This window comes from Oryza sativa, chromosome 5 (genome assembly GCF_034140825.1).
Source record: "Oryza sativa Japonica Group chromosome 5, ASM3414082v1".
In the NCBI taxonomy this organism is placed as follows: domain Eukaryota; kingdom Viridiplantae; phylum Streptophyta; class Magnoliopsida; order Poales; family Poaceae; genus Oryza; species Oryza sativa.
The window spans coordinates 5,766,248-5,793,962 of NC_089039.1; the positions used below are offsets into that span (position 1 = coordinate 5,766,248).

General features: G+C 44.5%; 2 protein-coding genes and 1 long non-coding RNA gene across 5 annotated transcripts; 2 read left to right on the forward strand and 1 right to left on the reverse strand.

Moving 5' to 3' along the window:
• Positions 1 to 3,789: 3,789 nt before the first annotated feature.
• On the forward strand, positions 3,790 to 5,150 carry LOC9271929 (uncharacterized). Its single transcript, XM_015782498.3, has 4 exons — positions 3,790 to 4,204; positions 4,425 to 4,491; positions 4,597 to 4,769; positions 4,919 to 5,150. Exons 1-3 carry the CDS (start codon positions 3,796 to 3,798, stop codon positions 4,748 to 4,750), a joined length of 630 nt encoding a protein of 209 aa, XP_015637984.1. The 5' UTR covers positions 3,790 to 3,795; the 3' UTR covers positions 4,751 to 4,769; positions 4,919 to 5,150.
• Positions 5,151 to 10,603: 5,453 nt separating this feature from the next.
• LOC107276104 (cullin-1) lies at positions 10,604 to 15,098 on the reverse strand. Of its 3 annotated transcripts, none has more exons than XM_015782897.3 (11): positions 15,011 to 15,098; positions 14,550 to 14,925; positions 14,175 to 14,274; positions 13,145 to 13,330; positions 12,983 to 13,030; positions 12,784 to 12,900; positions 12,647 to 12,709; positions 11,964 to 12,026; positions 11,356 to 11,434; positions 11,125 to 11,258; positions 10,604 to 11,026 (listed from the first exon to the last, which is right to left on the reverse strand). In XM_015782897.3, the coding sequence occupies exons 2-11, from the start codon at positions 14,561 to 14,563 to the stop codon at positions 10,814 to 10,816; spliced, it is 1,017 nt and encodes a 338-aa protein (XP_015638383.1). In that variant the 5' UTR covers positions 14,564 to 14,925; positions 15,011 to 15,098; the 3' UTR covers positions 10,604 to 10,813. The 3 variants fall into 3 exon arrangements, with proteins under 3 accessions (XP_015638383.1, XP_066166444.1, XP_025881142.1); XM_026025357.2 differs by having other exon boundaries at positions 10,619 to 11,026; positions 11,414 to 11,434; XM_066310347.1 differs by lacking the exons at positions 14,175 to 14,274; positions 15,011 to 15,098 and having other exon boundaries at positions 14,550 to 14,678.
• A 3,716-nt stretch (positions 15,099 to 18,814) lies between these two features.
• Positions 18,815 to 21,816, forward strand: LOC9268471 (uncharacterized). Its single transcript, XR_001545775.3, has 3 exons — positions 18,815 to 18,908; positions 20,343 to 20,395; positions 21,479 to 21,816. It is a non-coding gene; the product is annotated as an uncharacterized lncRNA (long non-coding RNA).
• Positions 21,817 to 27,715: the final 5,899 nt, after the last annotated feature.

Here is a 27,715-nt window from a genome sequence, read left to right on the forward strand (position 1 = left end):
AACTTCAATAAGTGAGATTAAGGTGCACTTGGAAAGGATTTTATGCCTTTTCAGATCTCAACGGAACCATGGCACCACAAACAACAATAGTAAATCTATCAGGATGAAACAATCTTATTGCTGAAACAATCGACCACATAAAAAACCTGACTAGGGTCCGTATAGAGGACGTCGCTGTCGAGCGGTCACTGGTGGCGGCGGCCTCCGGCGCAAGGAGGCAAATGACAGCGGTGCGCCGCCTGCGGTGACGCGCAGCAACTATCTGGGGTGGAAGCGGACGGCGGAGGCGATGAGAGCAGGTTCCGCCACTGGATTGGAGGAGGAGGGCAGCGGCAGCGGACGGGAGGTGCCGCGCCGCCGCCGAGAGGGTCGAGACGAGATGGATTCTCTTCTCGATTTATTTTCGATTTATTTTCCCCTTTTTGATTTTCTTCAAATGATAACGACCGAATGTTGAACGAGGCTAACAGGATGCTGGACGTCGTTCAATACAGCATCTAGGTCTGGACATTATTACGAAGAGCGTCCATTCCTGGACGCTATAGCGCTTAGCGTCCATCCTACAATTCAAATTTCCCTCTATCATTTACTAGATATTTAATTAATAGGTTGTTAATTATTATATATAAAAAAATGGGCAGGGAATACGGACCATGCGAAATCCCAATTTTGCCCTTCCGCTTCTTCAACGCATGCGGATGGGATTTCTGTACCTCGCGGTACCGAGGATCGATAGCCGTTGGATCTACCTATATGGATGGTTCAGATTACATGTACCGGGAGGTACCAAAATAAAAGTTTGGATGGACGGTAAAAAAACTCAAAAGCAAAAGTCCAATCTTTGACTAATCGTTGTTAAGGCTGTGAATGGGATTAGGACTGATGGAATTAAGCATTTTCCTAAACTGTGCTGTTCTAAAACCTGAATTTGTAAGCAGAGCGAGCTGAGTATGTCACCGAGCGATTGCATCATGAATGGTGTTCTTGCGGTAACAGATGAACAAAATTTATTTTTGCCTTCTGTACATGCTACCCAGCCAATCTTTGAATTAAATCTCAAATTACTTGCCTCTTGCTTCCGTATAGCAAGAATCCTCTGTATTTTTGTGCTTATGATGTGATAGATATAACTGCAGAGTCATTTGGTGTTGTATATATGATTTCTGACAAAAATAAAAACTCTCTGTTTGTGTCCTAAATTTGGACCCGTTTATCTCCGGAGTATTCCTAAAGTAAAGAAGGGTAATGGGCCGGTTGATGGTCTTTTTCACGGGAGGACGAATGTTAGACTTTGTGTTTTTTGGTGTAGTGAGAGACGCGGATAAGTCCGACACGGCGTCGGTCGCTCGCCGTTCCAACTCCGACTCCTCCCAGGACCCAGGCAGCCTATATAATTATTCTTGTAGAATCCATTATCCCCTCCCAAATCGTGTGATTTCCATCTGTCGTCCGCAAATCGATCTCTCTCGCAAGCAACTTTGTTGCGGGCAGATCACATCGCCCATCTCTCTTGCAAGCCGCCAGATCCGATCACATCGATCGCTCTCTCGGGCTTGATGGCCGGCGTCGAGGTTTCTGTTTCCGTCTCCCCTACCAAGAAGAGAAAAGGGGAGTGTTCCGCCCTGGACGGAGGAGAGGACGATGCTCTTGCTCCTCCAGCAAAGAAGAAGAAGATGTGGCTGCTGCCGCAGGAGGAGGTGGACTGGATCCTCGCCCAGTCGAACGAGCCCGTCCCCACCGAGTTCCGGGAGCTGAAGCGCGCCAACCCTTCGCTGGTGCCCTCGCCGGAGGAGGAGGAGGACGAGTCCACCATGCTTCTTTACGCGTGCGTCCGCAACTGCTAGGAGGAGGAGGCCAAGTTCGCCAAGTTCCAGGCTTGGGTTCGCGGCGAGTACGCTCGGAAAGGATTCGTGGAGGTGGACTACGACTACTTCGGCGAGAGGGCGGAGGTGTTCAGGCTGAACGACGAGGCACGGGAGGAGGTGATGGGACACTGGGATCATCCTTCCGACACCGACGATGATGACGACGAAGACTGGAAGCTTTTCATTAGCGCAATTAGGAGGACCTTCGTCTGAATCGAATATCAAACCCATCATCATCACTGTTTCTCTTATCTTATTATTTATCTTGTAAGAACAATTTGATTTACGGATGCAACAGTTTACCTATGTATGATATCTATTCACAGAAATTTAAGTGTGTTGTGTTGATCGACATCATTTTTTATTGTTAGTTATTGGTTTACACGCTTGTGCGCTCTTTGTTCTTGGTGTTCAGCCTTTTTTTCCTTTTGTTGCTAGAAGCCTCGTACAATTCAGAGCTATGTAAAAGCAAAAGTCCAATCTTTGACTAATCGTTTTTAAGGCTGTGAATGGGATTAGGACTGATTGGATTAAGCATTTTCCTCCTTCAACTTCAATTTTGTAAGCATAACGAGCTTCATGAATGTCGCCGAGCAGATCTTCAGCAGTGTCTTCAACTCTTAGCGATTGCTTCATGAATGGTGGTGTTCTTGCGGCAACAGATGAACAAAATTCATTTTTGCCTTCTGTACATGCTATCCAACCAATCTTCGAATTAAATCTCAAATTACTTGCCTCTTGCTTCCGTATAGCAAGAATCCTATGTATTTATGTGCTTGTGATGCGATAGATATAACTGCATTGACAAGAGAATAAGGAGTCATTGGTTTTGTATATATGATTTCTGACAAAAAAAAAAACTTTTGTTTGTATCCTAAATTTGGACCCGTTTATCTTAACAGTATTTCTTGGAATTTTCTTGTGACAGCGAGGATGACGAAGTTTGGAAGCTTATCAAGAGGAGAGCAGAACATGGGTGTAAAGATGAGATTTTGGGGCTCATTTTTTTTGTGCTTCAGATTCTTTGTAATTGTACCAATGGCAGTTCCGGGCTGATGTAAATTGGTTTAGCGCAGATATGCTTTCCAATTTTAAAGACTGCATGTGCTTCTGAAGATTGCTGAATATTGATTTGTGGAGACATTTCTGTTTTGTCTACAGTTGCTGAAAATTTATCTGTTGTCGCCAAGAAGATACTGCATTGGTAAAATGTATATGGAGGATCAGAATTATTCAGAATCACCTCTGCACTGCCATAATTTAAGCTGAGGACCGTTTTTCATTAATATGCAATGTTTGCATTAGGTACATGAACATCGTACTAGAAACTTGCACAACAACATCGAGTCTATATTGATATTGTGTATGTCATCTTCAGGAATAAGTGACTTAGCATTCTCTATCCATGCTTTGTTTGTCTCATCTTGTCTAGTCAAGACTTACGGCTATATGTGTCTTGGCTTGATCATTGACGAAAATGAGAAAGAAGCCTAGTATATTTCTTAGTACAAAGATCTAGTGCTAATTTTTCTTATCGTTGAAGCTCTAAAGCATGAGGATTATATATGGAGATAACAGAAACTGAAAATGAACATCATGTACTTCATAAATACATGGATTACATTTGCACCGCCCAAACCTTGACAACAGATGGATGCAAACTAATCCTGCGAATCCCTTCTTCCTATATAGTTGGTACCCACTAGAGGAGTTATTGCTATAAAGTTTACACCACATTGCGCCACGTCATCTTTTTTTCCTGAGCCATTGGATTGTCTGCAGGTCTCCAGATGGACGTTAGATCGACATTGAACAGTATTGGGCCAGCCCATGCTACTCATGGGCCTCTGTTACGTTACACCTTTTTCCAATTGGCCCAGCTATGCCAACCCTATCCACTCCTCCCACAGAACAACGCTCATCCAAAGAAATGGAAAAAAAATCGCTAGAAACATGTCGTGTGGCCGGTGACTGGGAACGGCGGCGCCGCTCCTGTTGTGGTTTGCTAGCGATGGCTGGAGGCGGCACTCGCTCGGTGCCGGTGGCTGCCACATGTGCTCCGGGCCGCCGCACCCCTTCTCACTTGTGTCTCCTTCTGCGTCTCATCTATCAGCTAGGGTTCCGCGGTGTGGTCATCCGGGTGGCTGAGGAGAACGGCGGCGCAGCTTGCGCGTGGCCGTCTTCCGCAGGCTGGCTCCGCACTTCCTCTCGCTGTGCTAGCAGCAGATGGGCCCATCTGCCGATTCAGAGGGCGGTGTACTGTTGGCCTGCGCCCTGCACGTCTCAGGAGGGCCACGGGTTCGCCACCATGAATTCGTCGGTTCAGATTAGCATTTCAGGCAAGAATCGTGGAACCCTTGGTTGCTATTGTCTATTCTCCTTTCCTTTTCCTTTTCCTTCTCTTAAATTTGAGCGATTGTAGAAAAAACGGCCGCAATCAATTAGGCCACCAGGTGGCTAGCTAAATGCATGGTAAATTCAATTTATTGCCTTCATGAGCCTCTTAAGATCCCTTCTGCAACCATAATAAACCATAGTTCCCTTTCACCGTTCTCCCAGCTCATCCAACCAAGCAGCCATATCCTCCGACTGCACCCACCAGATGGTTGGAATTGAACTATGAAAGGTTATTTTAGTTTTTAGTTCTGCAATTGTATTTCAGTTCTGTGCATGTATGTCAATTGCTTCTATTTTACTTATTGACCAGAGGTTGCAAATTTACTCTCCGCAGGACCAAGGCGAAAGTTTTTCATGAATTGGTGTTTATCTATTTAGTAGATTCTGGATATCAGTTCCATTACTCAGGGGCAAATCTGAGGATTTTCATAGCACCGGATAAAATTATCGCACCATTGGATAAGCTTCCAAGCAAAGAATTTGACTAAGAGCAAATAACCTTTATCGGTATTTGTTTTTCTTACCTCGTCATATGTTGTTCATGTTGTCTGTGCCCCACCTTTTCTAACATATGTTTCCTGTTTCACATGCTTACAGTACTCTTTCCATTCCCTACATATTTGTACATATTCAAACATGTTGTTATTCTTCTTCAGGAACTGTAACCCACAATCCAGCCACACCACCTACCTGCAAGCAATTTCCGTCGTTACTGCATCCAAATCGTCAACCGTTTATGTTTCTGTCCAAGGGAAATCAGCCGCCGACGACCTATCCAATTTCAAGTCAACTCAAACTCACACTATTTTCTACATGAATAAAATCCCTCACATAGATGTCTTCTTCATAGAACAAGACTTCAAAAATAATGAGATTTAGTATTCCTGACATTGCGTGTTAGTTATTTCTACCATACATTACTACTACCTCACTACAATTTGCTGCAATCTAATGAAGATATATAATTTACTTTATATATATATATATATATATATATATATATATATATATATATATATATATATATATATATATATATATATATATATATATATATATATATATATATATATATATATATATATATATATATATATATATATATATATATGTATACATTCTTCTCAACTTATGTAATCCAATCCTCAGGTTAATGGTCCTAGACTAAGAATTGCTTGATATATCCTGTACAGCTAACAAATAATACTCACTGCAAGTTTTATGATATGCCCGCAGCGACACGCGGGGTATCAACTAGTTATATCTATATTTCTGCCTGACACTCTGCTGCGAATCTGAAAACCTCTGAATCTCATGTCCGAATCCCACTAAAGATGGGGAGCTCCATTTTTGCCTCAGGGTAGAAGATGTTGTCTATTTCAACAGCCCTGTGGTCATATTAAGCTTTGCTGCAGGTAACTTTGGTTGGAAGAGTTACTTTTCTTGGAAAATTTGATACTATTTGGCTTCCATTCCATGTTTCTTAACAAAAGAAAATTTAGTTACGATTGGAAATAACCCTTTTGATATCATCTTATTCTCCATCCAGAGATGTACAAAGTTAGGAAACGGTAGTTACTTGACTTTGCAAAAGGCATTCTGCTCCGAGCTATATAGGAGCAAGTTCATTACATTTTAAGTTACTTGAACTCTTAAGACTGCATCCTGTTCTTGTGAACAGTTTTTTCTTTTTCCAGCCGGTTCTCTGTTTCCATTCATGTTGTTTTACTTTTAGTCATGTTCAACATTACGACACATCCATTTTACAAATTCATCAGCCACAGAAGGCAAATTTGCCTCACCAAACTCTGGCCTCCTAATAAACAAACTCACAAGGATACCATCCCAGATCTCCAGTAGATAAATATAATTAACTCTGATAAATGGTAGCCCTAAATATACATACCCCTTTGAGAATATTTGCTTCTTACTGGGAGTGACTGTAAAGTGTTCTTTTTCCTGTTCTCATCTGTACGAATCAATAAAATCAGACACCAGGGGTTTCATAATTTCTTTAGACGAAGCTGAATACCCAGCTTTTGCTCGTATACATCTAACCACAAATTTAAACATTAGACTCCTATGGATTGGTTGGACAACTTAAAAACAAATTTCTGATGGAGCAGTGTAGATCTTGGATGTCGATAGTTTTGTCTGCGAGATGTAATTTCCAGAGTTCCTAGATTTATGTTGCTGTAAAATTTTGGTCTATTCTACTGAAAATTATGATAGTCCAAAGGTTGAATTAATTTGGGATAAGTCCATTTTACACCCCCCCCCCCACAACCACTTCGTCCCATCCCCTCACGCCAATAGGTCCCTGGAGACCTCCCTTAGACATTCAACTCACCCACGCCATGGACTAGAACCCCTCGTCAGTGTTCTCACTGTACCGCCTAGCCGACCGCGTTCTCCGCTGATGCCAACGCCCCTCCACCCCATCCCCGGCCGCAATAGTTAGGGGATTATAGTTCTCCGCAATGCACCCAACGGTTCCGCTACCCCGCGGGGCTTCTATCATCTCTTATCCGACGATGCGGGGCGCGCGCACATGAGCTGCTCCGCTCAATGCCCTCGGGTTTCCTGGAAATCTGGCGGGTGTCGGAACACGAATCACGTCCGCCACCGCCAGATCCGCTGAGGGTTCTTTCCCAGCTGCAGGCGCTGATGGGGGCGGCGGAGGCGATCCCTGACCTGCCTGTTGCCGCCAGCGCCACCGCCACTATGGAGCTGTGGGTCGAAATCCTCATCGTCCGACTCAAGTCGGCGGTGTCCTCCTGCCATGCAGAAAGATCTTGCAGAAGGATTCGCACAAAATCACCAGAAAAACCCCTACCTGGCATGCCAGCTGCCGAGGGGGCGGTCCCTCGGACAGCGGGTAGTGGAGACCACTCCTAGGAGTGAAGATTCGACCAGAGGGTTAGTCAGTGTGCGGTGTGAGGTATCTTTGATCAGGGTGGTTTTCGTGGGCCTCAACCACCCCACGAGGAGAAAGAGGCAAGAGGTTATATAGGTTCAGGCCACTCGGAGGTGTTATACTCTACTCATGTGTTGGTGTTCGTTGTCTTCTCTAGATCAGCTAAGTACAAGTGAGGCCTTTCCAGGCTACAAAGCGAATGAACTGACCTAGCAGAAACCAACCCTTCATCCGTATCTAGTTCCCTTCCTTTTATTGTCCAAGGAGAGGCTCACATTATTACAAATCTACTCTTTAGTCTTGTCTCATCAGTCGTCTTGTCGTTGCCGGCTGGTTCCCTTACATAGCCCTCAAGAAACCTTTCATGTCTTACGGTTCATATTAGCCCGGGCTCCTGGGCTCCGTCTGAGATAGTTGGGCCTCTGCCAGTGTGCTCACCACGTGGTGCATGGTGGGCCTGACGAGGCCCGACCTGCCGGAAACAACGCCACAGTTATTTCTCCGCCCGTTTGGCTAAATCAAGTTGTGCGGGGCATGTGCGACGTGTTGCCCTCACCGGTTGCCTCTAGCACATTGACGCGGCAACGCCTGTCGTCCTAAGCACCATGACGTCTGCCGAGCAAAGGGACTCAATGACGCCACCACTAGAAGCGCCTCATCCCCACCGATCCGCCCTCTGCCGGCAAGGATGACCCTCACCTACCACCTCGAGTGCATTGACGCCCGCCGAGAGGAGGCACCCAATGCTACCGTTGCTGGGAACGCATCCTCCCTCGATGCCGGCACTATAAACCGGCTGCTTCCTCGATGGCAATCGGACGACCTCCTTCGTCGATGGCTGCCGCCGGCAAATCCTCGCATGGTGGCGACTGGAACGGCCTCCTCTCGCTCGATCCGGATAAAGCGGAGTGGGGAACGGTCAAACGAGTGGTGGGTGGTTTTTGTGTGGTAAAAAACCATATAAATAGGAATATTCATGATAGCTAGTTAAAAAAAATTAAAACATTGATTTGTTCATTGTCCTGCTGAATGGGCTTCATGCACGTGGGAGCACTTTCGCTGATAGTGGCACGTTGCAACACGCTGCGTGTTGGATAGTAGTTCTCAAATATAGTATAATTTTTAACACAAAACAAATATATTATCAAAATATATTTAATGTTAGATTTAATGAAACCAAATCAATATTTTAGATGTTGCTAATTTTTTTATAAATTTAATCAAACTTAATAAAGTTTGAAAATAAATCAAACGAAAATAAATCAAACGACTAGTAATATGACTAGTAATATGAAGAGTAGTAAAAAATTTTTCCATTACTACTCGATGTCTCGATCCCATCAAGGACTTATACTACGACGAGTGAGCAAGCGAAACAAATTAAGCAGGCCCAAACCTGTAAAGTACTAGTACTAGCCGATTAGCCAGCGCTCGCATCGCACTTCCGACTCCGACACCGTTGCGCGCTACTTCGACTCCGATCCTAACCACGCGACGAGTAATCTATATAGGGATTAGCTAAAAAACTGTGGAGTGTTTTTTTAGAGGAAAACTTTCAAATCTAACTACAGTATATAATTTCCCTATAACTATATACTATAATAATAATAATGACTTGTTTATATGTATTAAAAAAAATAATATATGCAACTTTATATCTAATAAATATAGAGATAATATAGTTATAGTATAGTTACACTATAGTTACAATGTAATTACAATGTAACTACGATGTAACTAGATGTAACTACAATGTAACTAGGGTGTAACTAAAGTATAACTAACTGTAACTTGCAAACTTTTCAAAAACTTGCAAGAGATGAAGTGGCTACCATGTATAGTTGGTGGGAATGAGGTCCTAGGTTCAAACCCCACGGTGTAGTTACATCCTTTTATTTATGGAACTTTTTAATATGAATTATTTTATGGGACTTTCTACATATATAAATTATATATATATGAAGCCCAATATATAAATTTTTTTACGTAGACTTTATATATATAAACTTTCAATATATACATTTTATATACAAAAAGTTTCTATATAGACTTTATGTATATAAACTTTCTATAGAATTTATATTTGCAATTAGATAATTTAGTGTATTAACTTTAATATAAATAAAAAATGTTGATCATGCAGCACCGGATATTTTTCCCAAAAAATAGAATCCAATCAAACAAATCTCGTAAGTACAAATTGTGGCGGCATGGATTTGGTTATTAACAGAAGAAACAAATATTAATCACGTAATTAGGCATGTAATTAGGTATGAAGAGATGTTATGCCATGAAAACCGTTCATGAAATCCGCTCATCTCGAACGTTCGTGGGCTAGACCACCCCGGATTAAGTGGTAAAAATGTTAAGGCATGTGAATTTAACAGTAAACATTCTAAATTCTCGCCGTCACGAGCGTATATATACCGGCCGGCATACACGTCAATCAACCGGTCCCACACAAAATATAAAATCTTAACAAAAACGGAAATAAAATGATAAAGCAACGGTATTGCTATATTTATGGCGCACGTTTTTTAGGAAAAAACAGTCGTTTTCCTGGCGTTAGGATCTCCCTTGATTTTCATGCTTAGTTTCCCACGCTGATTGCTGATTTTTGTCGAGGTGTATATAAGGATGACTTATCACTTAATTACTTTGTTATTAATACTCAAAGGGACATGTGATTTTGTGAGTAATTATTTTCTACTTTGCTAGCTAGCTTCTTTCTTTTCTCTAAACGGACATGTGATTTGTGAGCTTCCTCTTCTTTTTACTGTGATTACATTCTAAATACATTAAAATTACATATGTAATTTAGACACTTACATATGTAATTTTAAGACTTACATCCTAAACATATTAAAATTATATATGTAATTTAGATACTTATATATGTAATTTTGAGACTTACATCCTAAATACACTAAAATTATATATGTAATTTAGACACATATATAATTTTGGGACTAACATACTATATACAATAAAATTACATATGTAATTTAGAGAATTACAATGTAAAAACATACCAACTATTTTTTGGTGAAAAATATGGCGCTATAAATATAGCTACTCCGATACCGCACCGCTGCATGCGCCAAGCCGCTAGCCATCCAGCTCTTGCATGCCACCAGCAAAACTACGTATTCCATTGTTTTTGTATGCTACTTCCTCCGTTTCACAATGCAAGTCATTCTAACATTTTCCACATTCATATTAATGTTAATGAATCTAAATAGATATATATGTCTAGATTCATTAGCATCAATATGAATGTGAAAAATGTTAGAATAACTTACATTGTGAAATGGAGGGAGTAGTAATTAATTAGCCCAAAACTATGCACAGCCACATCGAGACTGCATATGCGTCATCACACGGATCAAAACACTACAGCTCCCCAGCCACTCGTGCACCTCAGTAAATCACAAATCCCTGCACACAAGTTGAATTAATTTTCCAAGCTACTTCAACATAATTTGGACAGCTCAAATGAAACCAAATATTGACCAAATTATGGCACAAACAAGATAGACCAAATCACTGTTGCAATCTTCAGATAGAGTTTTTAATCTAACTTTGGTTTACTGCACATGTGCACAGGAAAGTAAGGAACTTCAGATAGATTGTGCTATCTGATCAAGTAATTTGGTATCTCTTGTGGAGATCCTCCTAGCAAAGTAATACTCCGCCTGATCTGCGTGCATTTCTTAACTCCATGGTCGATGAACTTCCACAACTTGCTGGAACCTCGCTCTCCTTTTCTTGAGATTTGCTGGTAGACCTCATCAATTGTCTCTAGCTCTTCAGCTAGGTCCAGTGATAGCATCACTACAAGATCCTCCTGCAAAATTGAGTAAGTTTATTCAACTTAGAGATGTTAGGTAACAAAGACAAAAAAGCATATATGAAGGAATGTGACTATAGTGATCCATCACTTACGTTTTCAGGAGCCATAAGACGTTCTGCAAATGATTTCGAGGTGGTTGGTATATATCCAAATGAGTCAGGAGGATTACAGCTGGAATTGCCAAACTCAAACGTGCTATCAGTAAATGGAGCTTTGACAGGAACCCCTATTAAGAGTAGGTCAAAACAGAAATCAGTGAGGGATAACAAATTTAGGCACATGGAAGAAAAACCATGAAAAGTTAACAAATAACAAGACATTACGTCCTAAAATCTCATCAACAACTCGTGAACCACTGATTAGATTTATTGGGAATCCCACCATTACTTCATTCTTCTTATCCTGCACATGTGCAGCATGCAATAATAGTGCTGATTAGCATAAGTTGTACATAGTGCATTTCCAGTGTTTGCGATGCAAGATAAGCAACGAGACCATTCACTTTTGAACAAATAACACGAAAAGGCATTGCAGTAGAAAGCATGAAAACCAGCTAACTAGTGAATCCTTGTAATAGCAATTGACTGTAAAGCTGTCAGTTTGTACTATGCATGACTACCAAAACAACTATACAGGTAATCGTTACAGACTACATCGACCACATAATAAAGATTCACAGCAGGGTGAGATCTAGGAACAAATAGTCCATCAGAAAACCAGATTCAAGAATAATCAAAACTCATTGGCTAGCTAGTCAGCACAATTAAGATGTTAGATGCCATTGTGCACCCGCGGGGGACTGGTTTGACAAGCAAATGAAATGTAAATTAAGAATGTCATCCCAAGGATGTGGAAACTTGCAAAGCACGATGTGAAGTAACAGAGCAAATTGCCAGGCCAAGGAACAGAGCAAAGACATAGGGTTAATCACCTTTCTACTCTTGGCAGTATCTGTTCCATGTTTCACCAGAGCCATACCCTTATCACTGGTATCCTGCACAGGTGTAAAAATTTCAAGGAGATTAAAAATTTCAAGGAGATTGGATTATTTCAGCAGTACAGCATGTGGAGCATGACATGAGACAATTCAATATCTTCTGAAAAGTTTCAGATACTGGATGCAGTTCATCACTTGTACTAAACATCCTCTTTTTATCCTTGGTCTACAGTCAGAAAGCAAAAAATACTCAGTAAATTGATTGCCGATGATTTTTTCACTTTGCAACTTCGCAGAGCACAGAGTTTTCTTAGTTCAATGCAACCTTTTCATCACAAAGCAAAACTCTGCATCGGGAGTTATCCTTGTTTATAATTTCTTCTGCACGCCTATCTATCAACTCAAAGTGTGAAGCCTGCAACTCTAGGTTTGTTCATCACTTTGTTGGCTTTACCTAGTTGTTTGAATTCGCTGAAACTATTCTATCTGATGTAAAACTCTTTTCTATCCTCCTAATATAACTGGCAATTCTCTTGCCGTTTACTGTAAAAAAAAAGCATTTAGGATGAAAGGGTAACAATGTCAGAAGCACAGAAAAGTCGTTGCATGTTTTACATGCATCATTAAAAAAGCTGCGAAGAAACATCAAACATATAACTGAGACAAACCGTAAATACCTTCGGTTCTGTAGTAGAATGTGAGTAAACCTGTTCTTTCTCTTTTTGTAAGCATTCCTCGGCCTATTAAGCACATAACTAGTAAGAGGGTACCAAAAAACTTAGCCGCAATGTAAATTTCAGAACTCCATAAATACCTTGAGAATGTATTCAGGGTAGGAATTCAGTTCACTATCCCCGAATTCATTACACATATGAATAACATTCTTCAGGAGTGCACGGTCTATGAGCAAACCATTTCTTTCATCATTTATCTGTTAAATAAAAAGAAATGGGTGCTGATCAAGTTAGCTCTATAGAATATGCACGAGATTAAGAAGAAGAGGGCAAGCCCACCATGCCAATCACAGTAGTGGTCAGAGTACTTTTCAGTTTATTGAAAACCTATCACAACAGAAAAATCAACAAGGTACGTGTCAAATCTTGAGTAATAAGTCTGTAGTGCTTCTAAGTTAACACTCGTGTAAAGATCTTCTCTGAAAACTAACAGGCGCTTACCATATCCCGGAATCCTATCCAGCCCATATGTTCGAGCGAGTGAAGAGACTTCCAAGTGATGGAAACACGATCAAGATAATCAAAGAACCTCCTCAGCCACCTTACCATTAGCTTGTGTTTCTCCCAACTTTGCAGCATCTCTGCAAGAAGAAAATTGCCATGCTTCTCATTCAAGGAGGGTAACACCTACAAGATCAGAGATATAGATTAGGAAAAAAGCACAAGAACGGTCTCATCCTGTCATTCTTAAGATGGAATATCAAATGCAATCATCGATCCCAACAAATGTGCCTCGCACTGAAAGTAGAGAATCAATCTAACTTGCTTCATTGCAAAGAATTATCATCAATAAGGCATATGTATGCAGCTCTAAGAACTCGTTGAGGATATACACAGGGAAGACCAATAACTTGCAGGTTGCAACATTGCAGGAACAGAAAAAAGAAATGAACCAAACATTACTGCCAGATGGCTTCATAAATGAATTCTACACATTGCAGGAGCAGAAAAAAAAAATGAGCCAAACATTACTGCCAGATGGCTTCACAAATGAATTCTACAAAATATTCCTCAGCAAATTAGTGCCAAATCTTGAAGAAGTCTTTCAGGCTGATTTCAGACCAATCTCACTCTTTCACAGCCTCACCAAGTTACTCAGCAAAGTTTATGCTAATAGAGTGCAATCGGAGATAACCAATTTGGTTGATCCTATGAATCAGGTATCATTAAAAACAAATCCATCACTGAAAACTTCATTTTAGCCTCAGAAATGTGAATGCTCTCAAGAAGAAGAAACCAATTCTAGCTTGATTTTCACAAAGCATTTGACACAGTTAGTTGGGATGCACTATTCAATATGCTAGAGACAAGGGGGTTCCTCGCCAAAAAAAATCGCAGACAAACCAGAATAAACGTAGAACCCTATTCTGCAACAATTATCGCCGCACTAAGAACCTAAACGTGCAGCGGCGAAATCGAGCAGCCAGGCCGCAGAAAAACATCAAAACAAAATTAGGAACAGCACACGTACGATGGAATCCAGGTGATCATCCAATGCCTGCTTGCATAGGTGGTACAGCTCTTTCGGGTAGTCTTTGTGCCCCTTCTGCGTGCACATGTAATACACCAACCTGCCGTGACGCACACCATGACCAAGCAACAGATCAAATCAGATTGGAACCCCAAGGAACAAAGGAACGAAACCCCCGCAAATCCGAGAGAACCCAAGCGGAGAAGACAAATCAGATTGGAACCCAACGAACAAAAGAACAAAAACCCCGGAATCGAGAGAACCCAAGAAGAGAAGACAACTAGATGAAATCAGATTGGAACCCCAACGAACAAAAACCCCCACAAATCCGAGAGAACCCAAGCGGAGAATCGAGCAAGCAGGTTAGGAACTTACGTGTATATGTGCATGTATTCGTCGGGCGAGAAGCCCCCGAAATCTGAATCAGTATGGATACTCTTGAGCTTGGCGACGCCGGCGAGCACGTCGCGCCATCCTTCCTCGAGGTCCAGGACGCCGCCGCCCCTGGCCCCGCGCCACCGCGCCAGGCTTGTTGAAGGAGGGAGGAGGCGGGGGGCGTGGAGTGCAGCGGAAGCTTCGCCCAGCGGCGAGACAGAAACCGCGTGCGCGCGACAGCTTCAGCCGGAAGCATAGACCGGATGTGTAGCAGAATCTCATCCGGTAGGACGCTCAGCAAGTCCTCCCCGTGGCTCTCCACGGCCGCTCCCTCCCGCCCGCGGTGAACTTGTCCTGTAGACATTTTCTCGAACACCTAGCGAACGTGGGTGGGGGAAGAGAGGTTAGAGACCACAAAAAAAGCGGGTGAGTTAAGCGACGCGAACGCACCACCGCCTCACCTCGTCGCCGGTAGCGCTCCGCCGCTCCGCCCGCCCGACCTCGTCTCCGGCAACCACCGCGCGCGTCGCTGCGGATGGGAGGAAGTCCAACGGTCGGGTGGGCTCTCGGCTTTTCTACTACGGGGCCACATATAGCAGGCTAAACGGGCGGCACGGCCCAGCACGGAACGAGGCCGCTAGCCGCACGGCCCGCTATGACACAGCCCCTTAGGCACGGGGAATAAGTTCTTTCTAGATTCCTATATTTAGAAATTATCAAATAGTTTCCATACTTATCATGTCATATAGACACTACGTATAGAAACAACTATATATTTAATATATGAATGGTATCTTCAAATTAAATTCTCATCTAATCACTTTTATTCTCTTTTTTTATCCATCTATCCCCTTATCGAGGGAGCGATTCCTCCGGCAGCGGGGAGTGGAGACCCCTCTCCAAGTGTGAAGATTCGACCAGGAGGTTTGTGGTGCACGGCATGAGAAAGAGATCAAAGCAAGATCAGATTTGCAGGGCCCCCGAGCTCCACACCAAGCAAAAGACAAAGGAATTATACGGGTTTAGGCCACCCGGAGGTGTAATACCCTACTACTATGTTGGTTTCGTTGGCTTTCCTAGATCAGCTGAGTACAAAGATGGCCTTTTCAGGCTGCAAAGCGAAGCGTCTCGATCTAATGAGTCCAACTCTTCATATCTAGCTTGTCCCATTCCTTTTATAGTCCAAGGAGGGGCTCATATTATTACAAATCTACTTTTTATCTTGTCTTATCAGCCATCTTGTCGCTGATTCCCAAACACAGTCTTCAAGAAACCTACTAAGACTTGACTCCTCCATTGCCCCGGGTACCCGGGCTTCTGTCCGAGATAGCTAGGTCGCGCCAACTAGCCCAGCACGTGGCAAGTGGTGGGCCTAGCGAAACCCAAACTGCCTGAAACAGCGTCACGACTTCACTTCTACCCGTTTGGCTATATCAGGTGGCGCGGTGCATTGTCGACATGTGTCCAAGGCGGCACCAACGCTAATGACTCAGCGTTGTTGTCTTGTCCACGTGGACCACGTCCTTTTAGCTCCCAGACTGACTGGGGCTCCCCATAATACTACTTCATTTATGGCGGAGAGGACCGCTTCACAACAGCTCGAGGAACACACCCATCTCCCTAGCCAGTCCTAAGATCGCGCCCTCGCGCTTTTTGTGATGATAGTTCTCCTGTTCTTAGGCGAGCTTCTCGAAGATGCCTTGGATGAATAGATAATGTATTTATTTTATATGTTTCGACGCTCTTCTTTGCAAAAGGACATGAAACCTACAAGGACTGAGGAGGGCACGTGTCCCAGGACAAGGCTGGGACCGAGGCAGACCTCGAGTCACCACCTTGTTGGTATAACTTCATATGTCTCCACCATGCACCCTTTGTAGAAAGTGTGACCTATAAGGACTAAGGTGAGCCTGGGGCCTAGGACAAGGCTAGGCCCAAGGCAAACCTTAGTTTATCCTTATAGGCCTCTACGCTCTTCTCTCTAAAGAACATAGGACTTATAAGGACTAGGGCGAGCCCGAGGCCAAGAACAAGGCCGGGCCTGATGTAGGTCCTAGTCTACATTCTTAAGATATAGATTTTATAGGTTTCAACACTCCTCTTCACAGAGCAATATGTAACCTAGATGAGCTGAGGTGAGCCAGAGTAAGGCCGAGCCTAATGCATACCTTAGTCTATTTATTTTAAGATGCAGATCTTGTATGTTTCTACACTCCTCTTACCGAGTAGCGTAGAACCTAAAAGGACTAAGGTATGTTTGGGACACAAGATAAGACCGAGTCCGAGGCAGACCTTAGGTTAATGTGACATCCTGGCCCATTTAGGATGAGGCATGTGTGGCTGATGTGAGCTGTGTGCGCATGTTTAATACCACCTTGCTAGTCTAGCAAGGGTGTAACCAACTTATAAGGCATCTTCCCTCCAACCATATCACTTTCGGGTTAACCATTTTACATGAAGCGGGAACAAAAGTGTAAGTGGGGTGGTATGTGTAAGTGGGCCCGCTCGTCAGATGGGCTGGCTACGCGGTTCTTGACGGAGGGTTGTTACAAATGGTATCAGATCCGACCATAATTACAAATGGTATCAGAGCAGGCGTGTTCCTGGACATTTGCTAGTGTGGCTACATGGGTAAGTTGGGCCGACAGGGAAATAGTATCAGAGCGGGCGTGTTCCTAGACATTTGCTAGGGTCCTTTGAATGATTACAAATGGGGTATCAGAGCGCGCGTGTTCTTGGACATTTGCTAGTGTGGCTACATGGGTAAGTTGGGCCGATGGGCTACATGGGTAAGTTGGGCCGATGGGGAAATGGTATCAGACATTTGCTAGTGTGGCTACATGGGTAAATTGGGCCGACGGGGACGTCGGGTCCTTTGAATGATTACAAATGGTAAGTTGGGCCGACGGGGAAATGGTATCAGACATTTGCTAGTGTGCCTACATGGGTAAGTTGGGCCGACAGGGACGTCGGGTCCTTTGAATGATTACAAATGGGGTATCAGAGCGGGCGTGTTCCTAGACATTTGCTAGTGTGGCTATATATAGGTAAGTTGGGCCGACGGGGACGTCGGGTCCTTTGAATGATTACAAATGGTATCAGAGCGCGCGTGTTCCTAAACATTTGCTAGTGTGGCTACATGGACCATGACACTGGATTACCAATAGACAGATGAACCATGTGTGCCCCATGTGAGCTGTGTGTGCATGTTTAGTACCACCACTAAACCATGACACTGGATTACCAACAGACATATGTTTGCAAATATAAACTATTACTGATAATCTATTTGTTGTTAAAGGCTTTTGGTAACCTATATGTCAGCAATACTATGTAAGAAGACATATTATATGTTAGCAATTCTAAATATGTGTAGGTCAAAATATATGTCAGCAATTATAAGAGTACAGGCAAATTATATGTCAGCAAAACTTATTGACCATCTGTCAGCTATGTTCGATCCATCAGATCTTGATCCAACGGTTAGGACAGAGGGAGGCGAATTTAACCCTAGCTAGCGTGTTCCCCACTCCATCCACCGCCGCCGCCTCCACCACGCGCGCCGCATCCATCTCCGCCAAAATCCACCGCGCCGCCTTCTCTCCATCGGTCTCCCTCACCGCCGCATCCTCCTCCGCCGCATCTCCCCTCCTCCCGTCGCCTCCCCAGCAACCTCCGCCGCCGCCGCCACGACGACGAGCCTCCGAGTCCGACCACCGGCAATGGCGCCAACCCTGCCTTCCGCACGCCGCACCTCCGCACCGCCTACCGCAAGCCGGTGCCACCCGTGGCGGCGACGGGGGAGGGCGAGGCGGTCCTCGCCGCCGCTCCTCACCTTCCTCTTCCCCATCGGCCTTCTCCCCGATCGCCTCCCTCGTCCAACTACTCCTCCCTTCCAGAGAAGCGCTGCCACTGTGATCCTTTTCCAGACGCGAGCTCGAAGGCGCTGGTTGCCCCCAAGCTCGAAGAGGTCGAGGAGGTGTGGCGCCCCCCACCTTCCTTACCATCGTCTTCTTCCCCTCCCTCCTCTTTCACCGGATCTGACCGGATTTGGTCAACAGGTGGTTAGGTTTTGCGCCGCCGAGCTCAGCGAAGAGGCCAAGGAGATGAGGCACACCTCCTCCCCCTCCCCCTTTTCTCCGGTTGGTGGTCAGGCTTTGGGCTGTTCGATCTGGCGCCGCTGAGCTCAGCACGATGAAGGCCGAGGAGGCGAGGCGCACCTCCACCGTTGCCCCTCGCCTCCCCATCTTCCTCTCCCTGCCCGATCTGGCCCGAGGACTCGAGGAGTGGAGAGGGGGAGGAGCCACGGTGATGTTGTGGTCGCTCGCCGAGTCGCCGTTGTCTGCAGCTTCTGGAAAGGTTCATTCCGATCTTACTTACCCTCGCGCTTCCACCTAGTTTTAATTAGGCGATAATGTTGGTTTGAGTTGGTGAGACCCGAGGTCTACGTGGATTGGATATTACTCCAGTTTAAGCTTTCAGTAGTTGTGATCGCTAGTGGTACACACTGGCTCATAAAGTCTAGAATATGTATGGGCTTGTGACTGATTGCGAGCAGTGATTAACATTGGCAGTTCCATTTCAATCTATTGCTATATATCTCTTGTGTTCACTTCCTCATTTAGAGTAAAACTGCAATGATGCTTATCTTACAAAGTGCAGGGGAAGCAATTATGCAAAGTGATTTCAGTATGTCGTCTAGAAATATGTCATTTAGCGTCCCAAACTAGTTCTGTATAGCCAAGCTATATAGCAACAGCCTTTGTACATTGAGTTAGAGATAGTATGGAGTGAGAGAGGTTGCATTTTCAGAAATAAAACAGTATGTTGACGTATTTTCAGTAATGAGAATGTACTAGTGAATTTGGTGGTATCTATAGATGTGGCTGGTTGGTATTTGTTGTCTGCATAGGGGTATGTACATAATGTAGTTCTGAATATTCAGTGGTGTTGTACTGAAATTTTAGTTTGACACTATGTACTGAGTTTGATATGCTCTGAGTTTGACACTGTGTAGTGACACTATGGAATTTTATGCTCTGAATATTTTTGTTGCCATATCTGGGGCTTGAGTGAAATTTGTTGGCCAGAATTACATCCTGATTTTGCTATGCTCTGAATTTTTTGCTAAAGGCTTTCTGTACAAATGCATTTGGGTAGGTTGGATTAGTCAAGTTACATACAAATTTCTATCTGCGACAGCTACAGAGGAGTATATAAATTGTATCCTGTCTTGAGAGCTTCTGTCAAATATTCCATTTGTAGCTTGCTTAGGTAATTTGCTTTATTTAAATCGCTAAAAGTCTGAGTCTGGGATCTTCAGGTTCAAAAATGAAACTATTGAGCTGATCGGGGCTTTAGATCAAATTCTCTGAACAATGTGTTCTTGTTTAATCCATATAGGAACATTTGTCTGAATCCGTATAGGAACAATGGCACCATCCAATACGTGTGAATTTTCAGATATCAGAATTTAATTTTGTCCAGATTTTTTTCCTCAATAACAAGGTTCTGATTTTTTTTATCCATGGACAGATGATAGGTTCTGATTTTTGTCATTCTCTTGGTGATGCTCTTAGTGACTACACATGATACATTAGTAATTCATATGCCAATCATCGATTCCCATTTTGCACTGCATTTGGTATTTATCATGCTTCACTTTGGCAGTTTGCACTGCATTTTTGTGTGCTCATTATTGCATGCTCATTGTATTAAAAAAGTTCTGTTTTTTTAAAAAAAACAAATTTCATGTTAAGTGGAATAACATTACCTTTTGTTTTTCTTCTTCAGAAATCAAGATCTTGGATTATTGCCTTAAGCGAGGAAAAGGGAAAAGTATACAGGTGCCCTTGCATGACTTTGCTTGTTTGTACAGGACATCATATAGCCTATCTCCCTTATCATGGTAGTTTGACTGGTTGTAAGGATCTTAATTAGTTATATCCAATTTACAGATTTATTGATTATTTGAACAACTAGGGCAATTTGTCCTGTTACTACAAATTTTAGAGCAATTTTTTGTGTATAACTTTTTAATCTCCAAAAACATGCCTTAAGCTGACTATATAAAAGTTTAGTTGGTGAAAGTTCAGTTTAGTTTGGAACTTTGGAGTACCATTTATCTTGAAACATAGAGGAAGTGCATGACACTGAATATATATTAATGCAAAAGGACTGTTTGAGTGAGGTAATAAATGAGAAATAGTCCAATAAAGAACATATCAACACTAATTAGATGATGCAGTAGTAGGAAACATATATGATGATTTCAGTCATGTGCTTATGGTTTTATCCACCATCTACTTTTTTTAATCTTTTATTCATACTGCTGCTTAATTAGTGGATGCAATACTAGAATGGAAATGTATGGCGTGAAACTTCTAGCCCGCTTTTGCTTTTATTCTGAATGTAGCTGCCAAGCTAGTCTTCAGTATTTGTAGTACTCATTGAGCTTTGATTTGGTCCTCAGTTAGTGTTAATACTTTTGCCCCTTCTACAACTTATTTACTCCGCATCTCTCTCTTTCTGTTTTGGGCACAGGAGAAAATATTAGTTCTCTGAAGTAGACAGTGTGTTCCTTAATAAATATCAGGGGTCTCATTAGTTGCCCAAAGGCTTATTATAAGCCGTAACGGTTTATTAGCGACTAGAAAATAATTTGTGTCTAAAAATTTTATATATGTGTTGTTAGTGACTTAAAAGGCAATGCTGAAAAAAAAACTACGTTGAAAATATCTTAAAATCAACTTCAAAATTAAGTTTCAAAATTCAAATGTTGGCTTTGGCTTTTTATGCCAACCGATGTGGCTTTGGCATACCTTTCAGTTAGTAGCTAATGACAGTCTTTGATAGCATATATTGCTTTTCATCCAGTATTCATGGCATTCAATATTATTATCTGATAATGTAAGTCGATCATTTTGCAGGTCTGATCTTTGTTGATCTTGCACTTACCTTGGTGGTTACATGCATTTTGGGGTGTGCCTTTGGCGATTTTGAACAGGCCTAGATATATTGCTTTGCTATGTTGACGTTTATTAGAGTAGATAATTGTATTTCTCGTAATGTGGAAATGGCAAAGATTATGTATTGCTACAAAATTGTATAGTTGCTCTTCCCAATTCCATGTACAAGGCATTTCTCATTGAATGGCAAGATCATGTATTGCTGGAACGTGATCAAGGAAACTATTGATCACTGTGTGATAGCATATTGAATTAATAGAAACTCCATGCGCAGAACTATTTTTTTTCCCAATATAAAATGTGCTGACAAATTTTCTGTCGGAAAAAGTGACATTTGCCAGTGAAAAATATAACCGTCGGCAAAGGTTGTCTGTTGGTAAATATTATCTGTTAGCAAAGATAAAACAACACCCACAATCTATCTGTCGGCAAATATATTTGCTGGCAGCAGTTGGCCTGACAGTCAGTAAAACTTTTCCTGACACATAATATAATAACATATGGGGTCTTTACCAACAGATTTGTAGTTAGCGAATTTGGGGCGTGGTGTAGTGCACCTTGCTAGTCTAGCAAGGGTAGAACCAACTTATAAGGCATATTCCCTTCAACCATATCAATTCTTTAACCCTTTTACACGAAGCGAGCACGAAAGTGTAAGTTGGCCCACCCGTCGGATGGGCTGGCTACGTGATTCTGGAGGGAAGGTTGTTACAGCTACATTCACAGCTCATCAAACCCTTGCTAGTCTAGCAACAGTGGGTTAACCCTTTTACACGAAGCGAGGACGAAGTGTAAGTGAGGTGGTATGTGTAAGTTAACCCGTCCATCAGATGGGTTAGCTACGCGGTTCTAGAGGGAGGGTTGTTACAGTTACATTCTTATCCCATAAACGGAGACATGTGGGCCCCTATCAACATCACCCCGGGGGCAGCTTTCTATTTTTAAGGATGGTTTAAGCATGCCATTTTTTTTCTTGTAATTGCTTTGCCGAGTGAATGGGTACCTAGGTTCCCATTTCAACGACAGTAGCCCCTAGCCCTGGGTCGGGCTGGAGAAGTAAATAAAGCCGGACCTAGGGCTTCTCTTCAAGGAAACTCCAATGTCAAGCCCCCGAGCCCACCTTATCAGGAATCAACGGTCGCGACAATGCTCTGTCACATCGCATGTCTTTTATATCATTCTACGGGTTAGTTGCAGGAGTTAGGCCACGCTCGCACGCCGCCTTAATTTCCCACTACCACCCCGCTTTTCGAGGCGTCGTGGGCGTGGAGGTCAAAACGACTACCTAGGTTTTTTCCTTTAAAAACCCCTTTCTCGTCTCCATTCATTCTTTCCTTTTAGCGATCTCTATTCACGCTTTCCTCCATTTTCCCAAATAACTTTTTTCGCTTTTATGTGAGGACCGAACTCCCTAGAGATACCAACTCTTGCCAACGATTGATCTGTCCGGGCACCATAGCCAGCCAGAGGGCCTGGGCTATTCTTCGAAAGGGCCAACTATCATGTCATGATAAATTCATCCCGAGTTAAAAATCATTCTCTAAAAGAATAATATAATTAATTAAAATTCGAAAAGAAATTGGCAAACATTAAATACGTACCAGAAAAATTCGAATGTGGCCCGAAGTATTTTTATTAAATTATCCTTGGTCTAAAAGGAGCCCTCAAATTTTACTTGAATTTTCAGAGCACCGAAAATATTTATGAAGCAACAAAAACAACTGTAATAGTTTATTAAAATAAAAAACTAAAAATAATCCCTCTCCTTCATTAGGACAAGTTTGGCCCAAAGCCCCCTCCCCCCACGCCCCCCCTTCTCCCTCGGCCCATGGCCGAAGTCTCTTACCTCCCTCTCTTTTTCCTCCACTCTCTTTCCCAGACGGAATAAGTCCATATTACCTCCCTCATCTCTTGCGATTGGTTCAATTGCATCCCCCAACCGTAAAACCGGGAATAACCTATCCCCCAACTCCCAAAACCGTTCCAAATCGACTCCCCGGACGGTTTCGGAGGCGGTTTTATCCCACGTGGCATCTTTGACCCCATTGAATGGCTGAGTCATCAGATGGGACCCCCCATGTCAGCTAGCTGGCTACTGGTGCAGCGTGGCGATAGGGTGGCCTTTTGCTCCTCGTCATTATCGTTCTCGCCCGATGCCAAGCTCCTTAGGATGCCGATCTCGAGCTAGTGGCGATGGGCTAGCGGCCAGGTTCCGCATCCCGCCGCAGCTGGAGTGCACGCAACAGGCTGGGAGGCCGCACGGTGGCGAGTAACGATGAGGCAGGAATCCCATGGGCGTCAACACGGGGTCCTCAATGGTCTAGATGGAGAGCTGTACCGCCTTGACGCCGAGCGGCATGGTGACGTCGGCGGTCCACGGCGAGGGGAAGTCAAAGAGAGCGACATCTAGGCGGATCCTCCTTCTCCCCTCTCTCTCCCCAGATGCGGGTGGCAGGCAGCGAGCGTTGGCGGCTGACGGGAGAAGGCGGCACCACCGGCAGCACCACTATCACCTCGCGGCGAGCGGGACGGCGACGGCGTTCAGGGAGTACAAGATCTACCGCGTCCGGCCGACCGCGACCACCCGGCGAGTTCCTCCCCCACGACTGGCCGGCCGTGACCTCCCGGCGAGCTCCTCCCCGGCGCCCAGCCGGCCGCAGCCTCCCAGCGAGCTCCTTCCGCACGTCCGGGCGGCCGCGACCTTGCGACGAGCTCCTCCCCCGCGTCCGGGCGGCCTCGACCTCCCGGTGAGCTCCTCTCACGCGCTCCTCCAGTCGTGGTATCCCGGCGAGCTCCTCCACCGCGTTCGACCGACCGCGACCTCCCGGCGGTCGTGGCGAGCTCCTCCCCCGCGCCCGGCCGGCCGCGACCTCTCGGCGAGCTCCTCCCCCAACCTCCGGACGAGCTCCTCCCCTGCGCCCGGTTGGCCGCGGCCTCCCGGCGAGCTCCTCCGCCATGCCAACCTAGCCGTGGCCTCCCGCCGAGCTTCTCCCCCGTGCCCGGCCAGCCGCGGCCTCCCGGCGAGCTCGTCCCCGGCTGCCGCCACTCGAGCAGATGGAAGGTGTAATGCTGTGGCTGTGAGAGAGGAGGAGATGAAAGAGAGGGGAGGGGTGATAGATGGGCCCCATGTGGATCCCACCTAATTTATTTTAATGTGAATGCCACCTAGATGCCACGTGGATGCCACATATACTAAAACCGGACTCAATACTACCTTGGGAGTCGATTTGCACCGGTTTTCGGAGATGAGGGAGTCGCTATACCTGGTTTTGTGGTTGAGGGATGTTATTCGATAAAGTGCAAGAGATGAGGGAGGTAAAATGGACTTATTCCTTCCCAGACCGCCCGGCCTAGGTCGCCCCACCCCTTCCACCTGGGCCACCTCCCGGCCCAAGCCAAGCCGCTCTCCCCCTCGCCCGCACGTGCACTGCATGCGCTGCCGCGTGCTGGCAGGTGGGGCCCACGTGTCGCTCGTCCCCAACCTCCAGCCGCCGGCCTCCTGTAACACCCTGAAAATTCGACCAACGAAATCAAAACACCAAAAATACGGATTTTCAAAAACTTTTTAAGTAATAAATTGCATCATGCCGATTTTATTCGCCTATTTCATTGGATTTTGATCTCGGAATTTATTAATCACGAATAATGAATAACTAACTAGGAATAAACCCTAAAAATCAAGTTGGCTAAATAAATAATTAAAATATAAATTAAAATAAAGATTAGGTGGGATTGGAAATAAATAAAATATTATCGCGACCATATTAGCAATAATTAAATTTTAGTACGATGGAATGAGAATTAACCCTAATTAAAAATTCAAATAAATTATATAAACAAAATATGAGTGATATTAAATTAGGGTGAATTTTTAGTTAGGATAACACAAATATGGAGTAAACTTCATTTATGCAAAAATTAGAATTTATAGGGCTATATTTAAATAGAAAATGGGCTAAAATTAGGATAAATAGGAAAAGTTACTGTTCATTGCGGCATAGGTGTTCGATCGTGGTCCCCCTAGCCCCGCCCCCTGCCCTGCCGCGTGCGCCGCGTCGCCCGCCCGTCGTGCGCGCCGCCGCCGCTGCCGCGCCGTCACCGTCACGTCGCCGTCGCCTCACGCCTCGAGCCGCCGCGCGCCCGTCCCCTCGCGCCTGCGCCCCGCCGCGCGGCCGTCCCCTCGCCGTCGCCCTGCGCCGCTGCCGCGCCGCCCGTTCCATCGCGCCGAGCCCCGTGCCGCCGCGCGCGTCGCGTCACCCCGCCTGTCACGCCGCTCGCTCGCCACCCGCTGCGTCGCCGTCCCATCGCCGCGCGCCGTCACCATCGCCGCGTCGAGCCCCACGCCACCCGTCGCGTCGCCCGCCTCGAGCCCCGCACCGCCGCCCGTCGCATCGCCGCTCCGAGCCCCGCGCCACCATCGTGTCGCAGCCCGCGCATCGCCGTCGTCCCGCCCTGAGCGCCGCCGTCGCGTCGCCATTACGCCGCCGCCCCTCCCCCTCTCCTTCTCCCCTCTCTACAAATACCCCCCCTCCCTCCATTTTCCTCCACCCAATCTCACCCTTCCTCCCCTCTTCCCTCTCCACTGCGCCGCCGCTCTCGTGCCACCGCGCCGCCGTTCCCGTGCCGCCGCGCCGCCTCTCTCGTGCCACCGCACCGCCGTTCCCGTGCCGTCGCGCCGCCGTTCCCGTGCTGCCGTGCCGCCGCTCCCGCGCCGCCGTGCGCCACCTTCGCCGCCGCCGTCGTCGCCGCTGCCGCCGCCGGTGAGCCGCCCTCCTTCCTCCTCGCGTCCACCGCCGCCGCCGCTCGGGTGGGAGAGAGCCGAGAGAGAGAGGGAGAGGAAAAGAGAGGCCGGCAGAGAGAAAAAGAGAGAAAGAGAGAAAAGAAAGAAAAAGAGAAAGAGAGAAAAGAAAGAAAAAGGAAGAAAAAGAGGAGAGAGAATGGAGAAAAAGAAAAGGAAAAATAAATAGAAAATTAGGAAGAAATTAAGGAGGTTAATAGTTTAAGAAAATCTAAAATAATTAGAATTTAATTATAGATTAATTATGGTCATAGAATTGCAAAATTTAATATAAATTATAGATTATTCTTGGTAATTTCTAAAAGAAATCAATTCGCGGTAGTAGTTTAGATGTTATTAACAACTAAACAATTAGATGAATTTTTATAGACTATTATAGATTAGTTTTGGATAATCTCTATAAGTAATCGATTCACGGTAGAAGTTCGGATTTAATCACTAGGAATTTTAGACGTATATTATATTTAATCGGTTAGTCATAGGCTAAATTAAATCGTATAATATTATAAGATAATTTTTGGATTCCGTCCGATATTTAGCTCGCGATAGAAAATTTCTAACCTATTATATGGATATAATGCTCGGGCAGATTAAATTAAAAACTTATGCTAACAAAATATTTATACCCGCAAAATAGTTTAGGATGTATAAATCGAAATTGGATTTGCCCTAGTTCGTGAATAGTAAAGTTAATATAAAAGAATCAACTTTCGCATTCAACTTCCATTTGGATTTATTTGGGTCTTTATTTGAATTTTAACCGAATTCAAATCGTTTCTTCGCACGTAATTTTAGAGCCCGAGGGAGTTGCGGATCCAAGCGAGGACCAAGAACCGCAAGACTTTGAGCAAGGCAAGTCATCACTATCCCTTAAACATGTTGATCCCAATTGCGAAATTATTTTGTTTATAAATAAAATTGCATGCAATGATGAACATCCTATTTGTGTTTATACCATGCCTTGATTATTGTTTACCCTTATTCCTTCATAACCATGTTTACGTATGAGTCCCTAGTCAATTATGACAATTGCTTAGAAATGCTATTCTAGAATCATGCATAAATGCTAAATGCTTGGGCAATTACCTTTGGGAAGGTAATTGAGATGCGGCATGTGGAGACATGAGCACCACATTGCCAAGAAATTGATGACATGATTTGGGAAAGGAAAATAAAATGAAAACAACGGTTTTCGACTGGGGCGGACGGAGGATTTGGGTGGTATCTGGAAAAGGCTAGTACCGTCCCCGGTCAATTAAGGACCGAGCCATGAAGTTAAGCATGAAACGACCCCCCATACAACCGTACTTCTCGAATGGGTATAGACCTAGCGGATTAGATAGCCGAGCGGAGGCAGTATCCCTGCATAGATGGTTCACCCCTGAGTAAGGCAGGTGCGC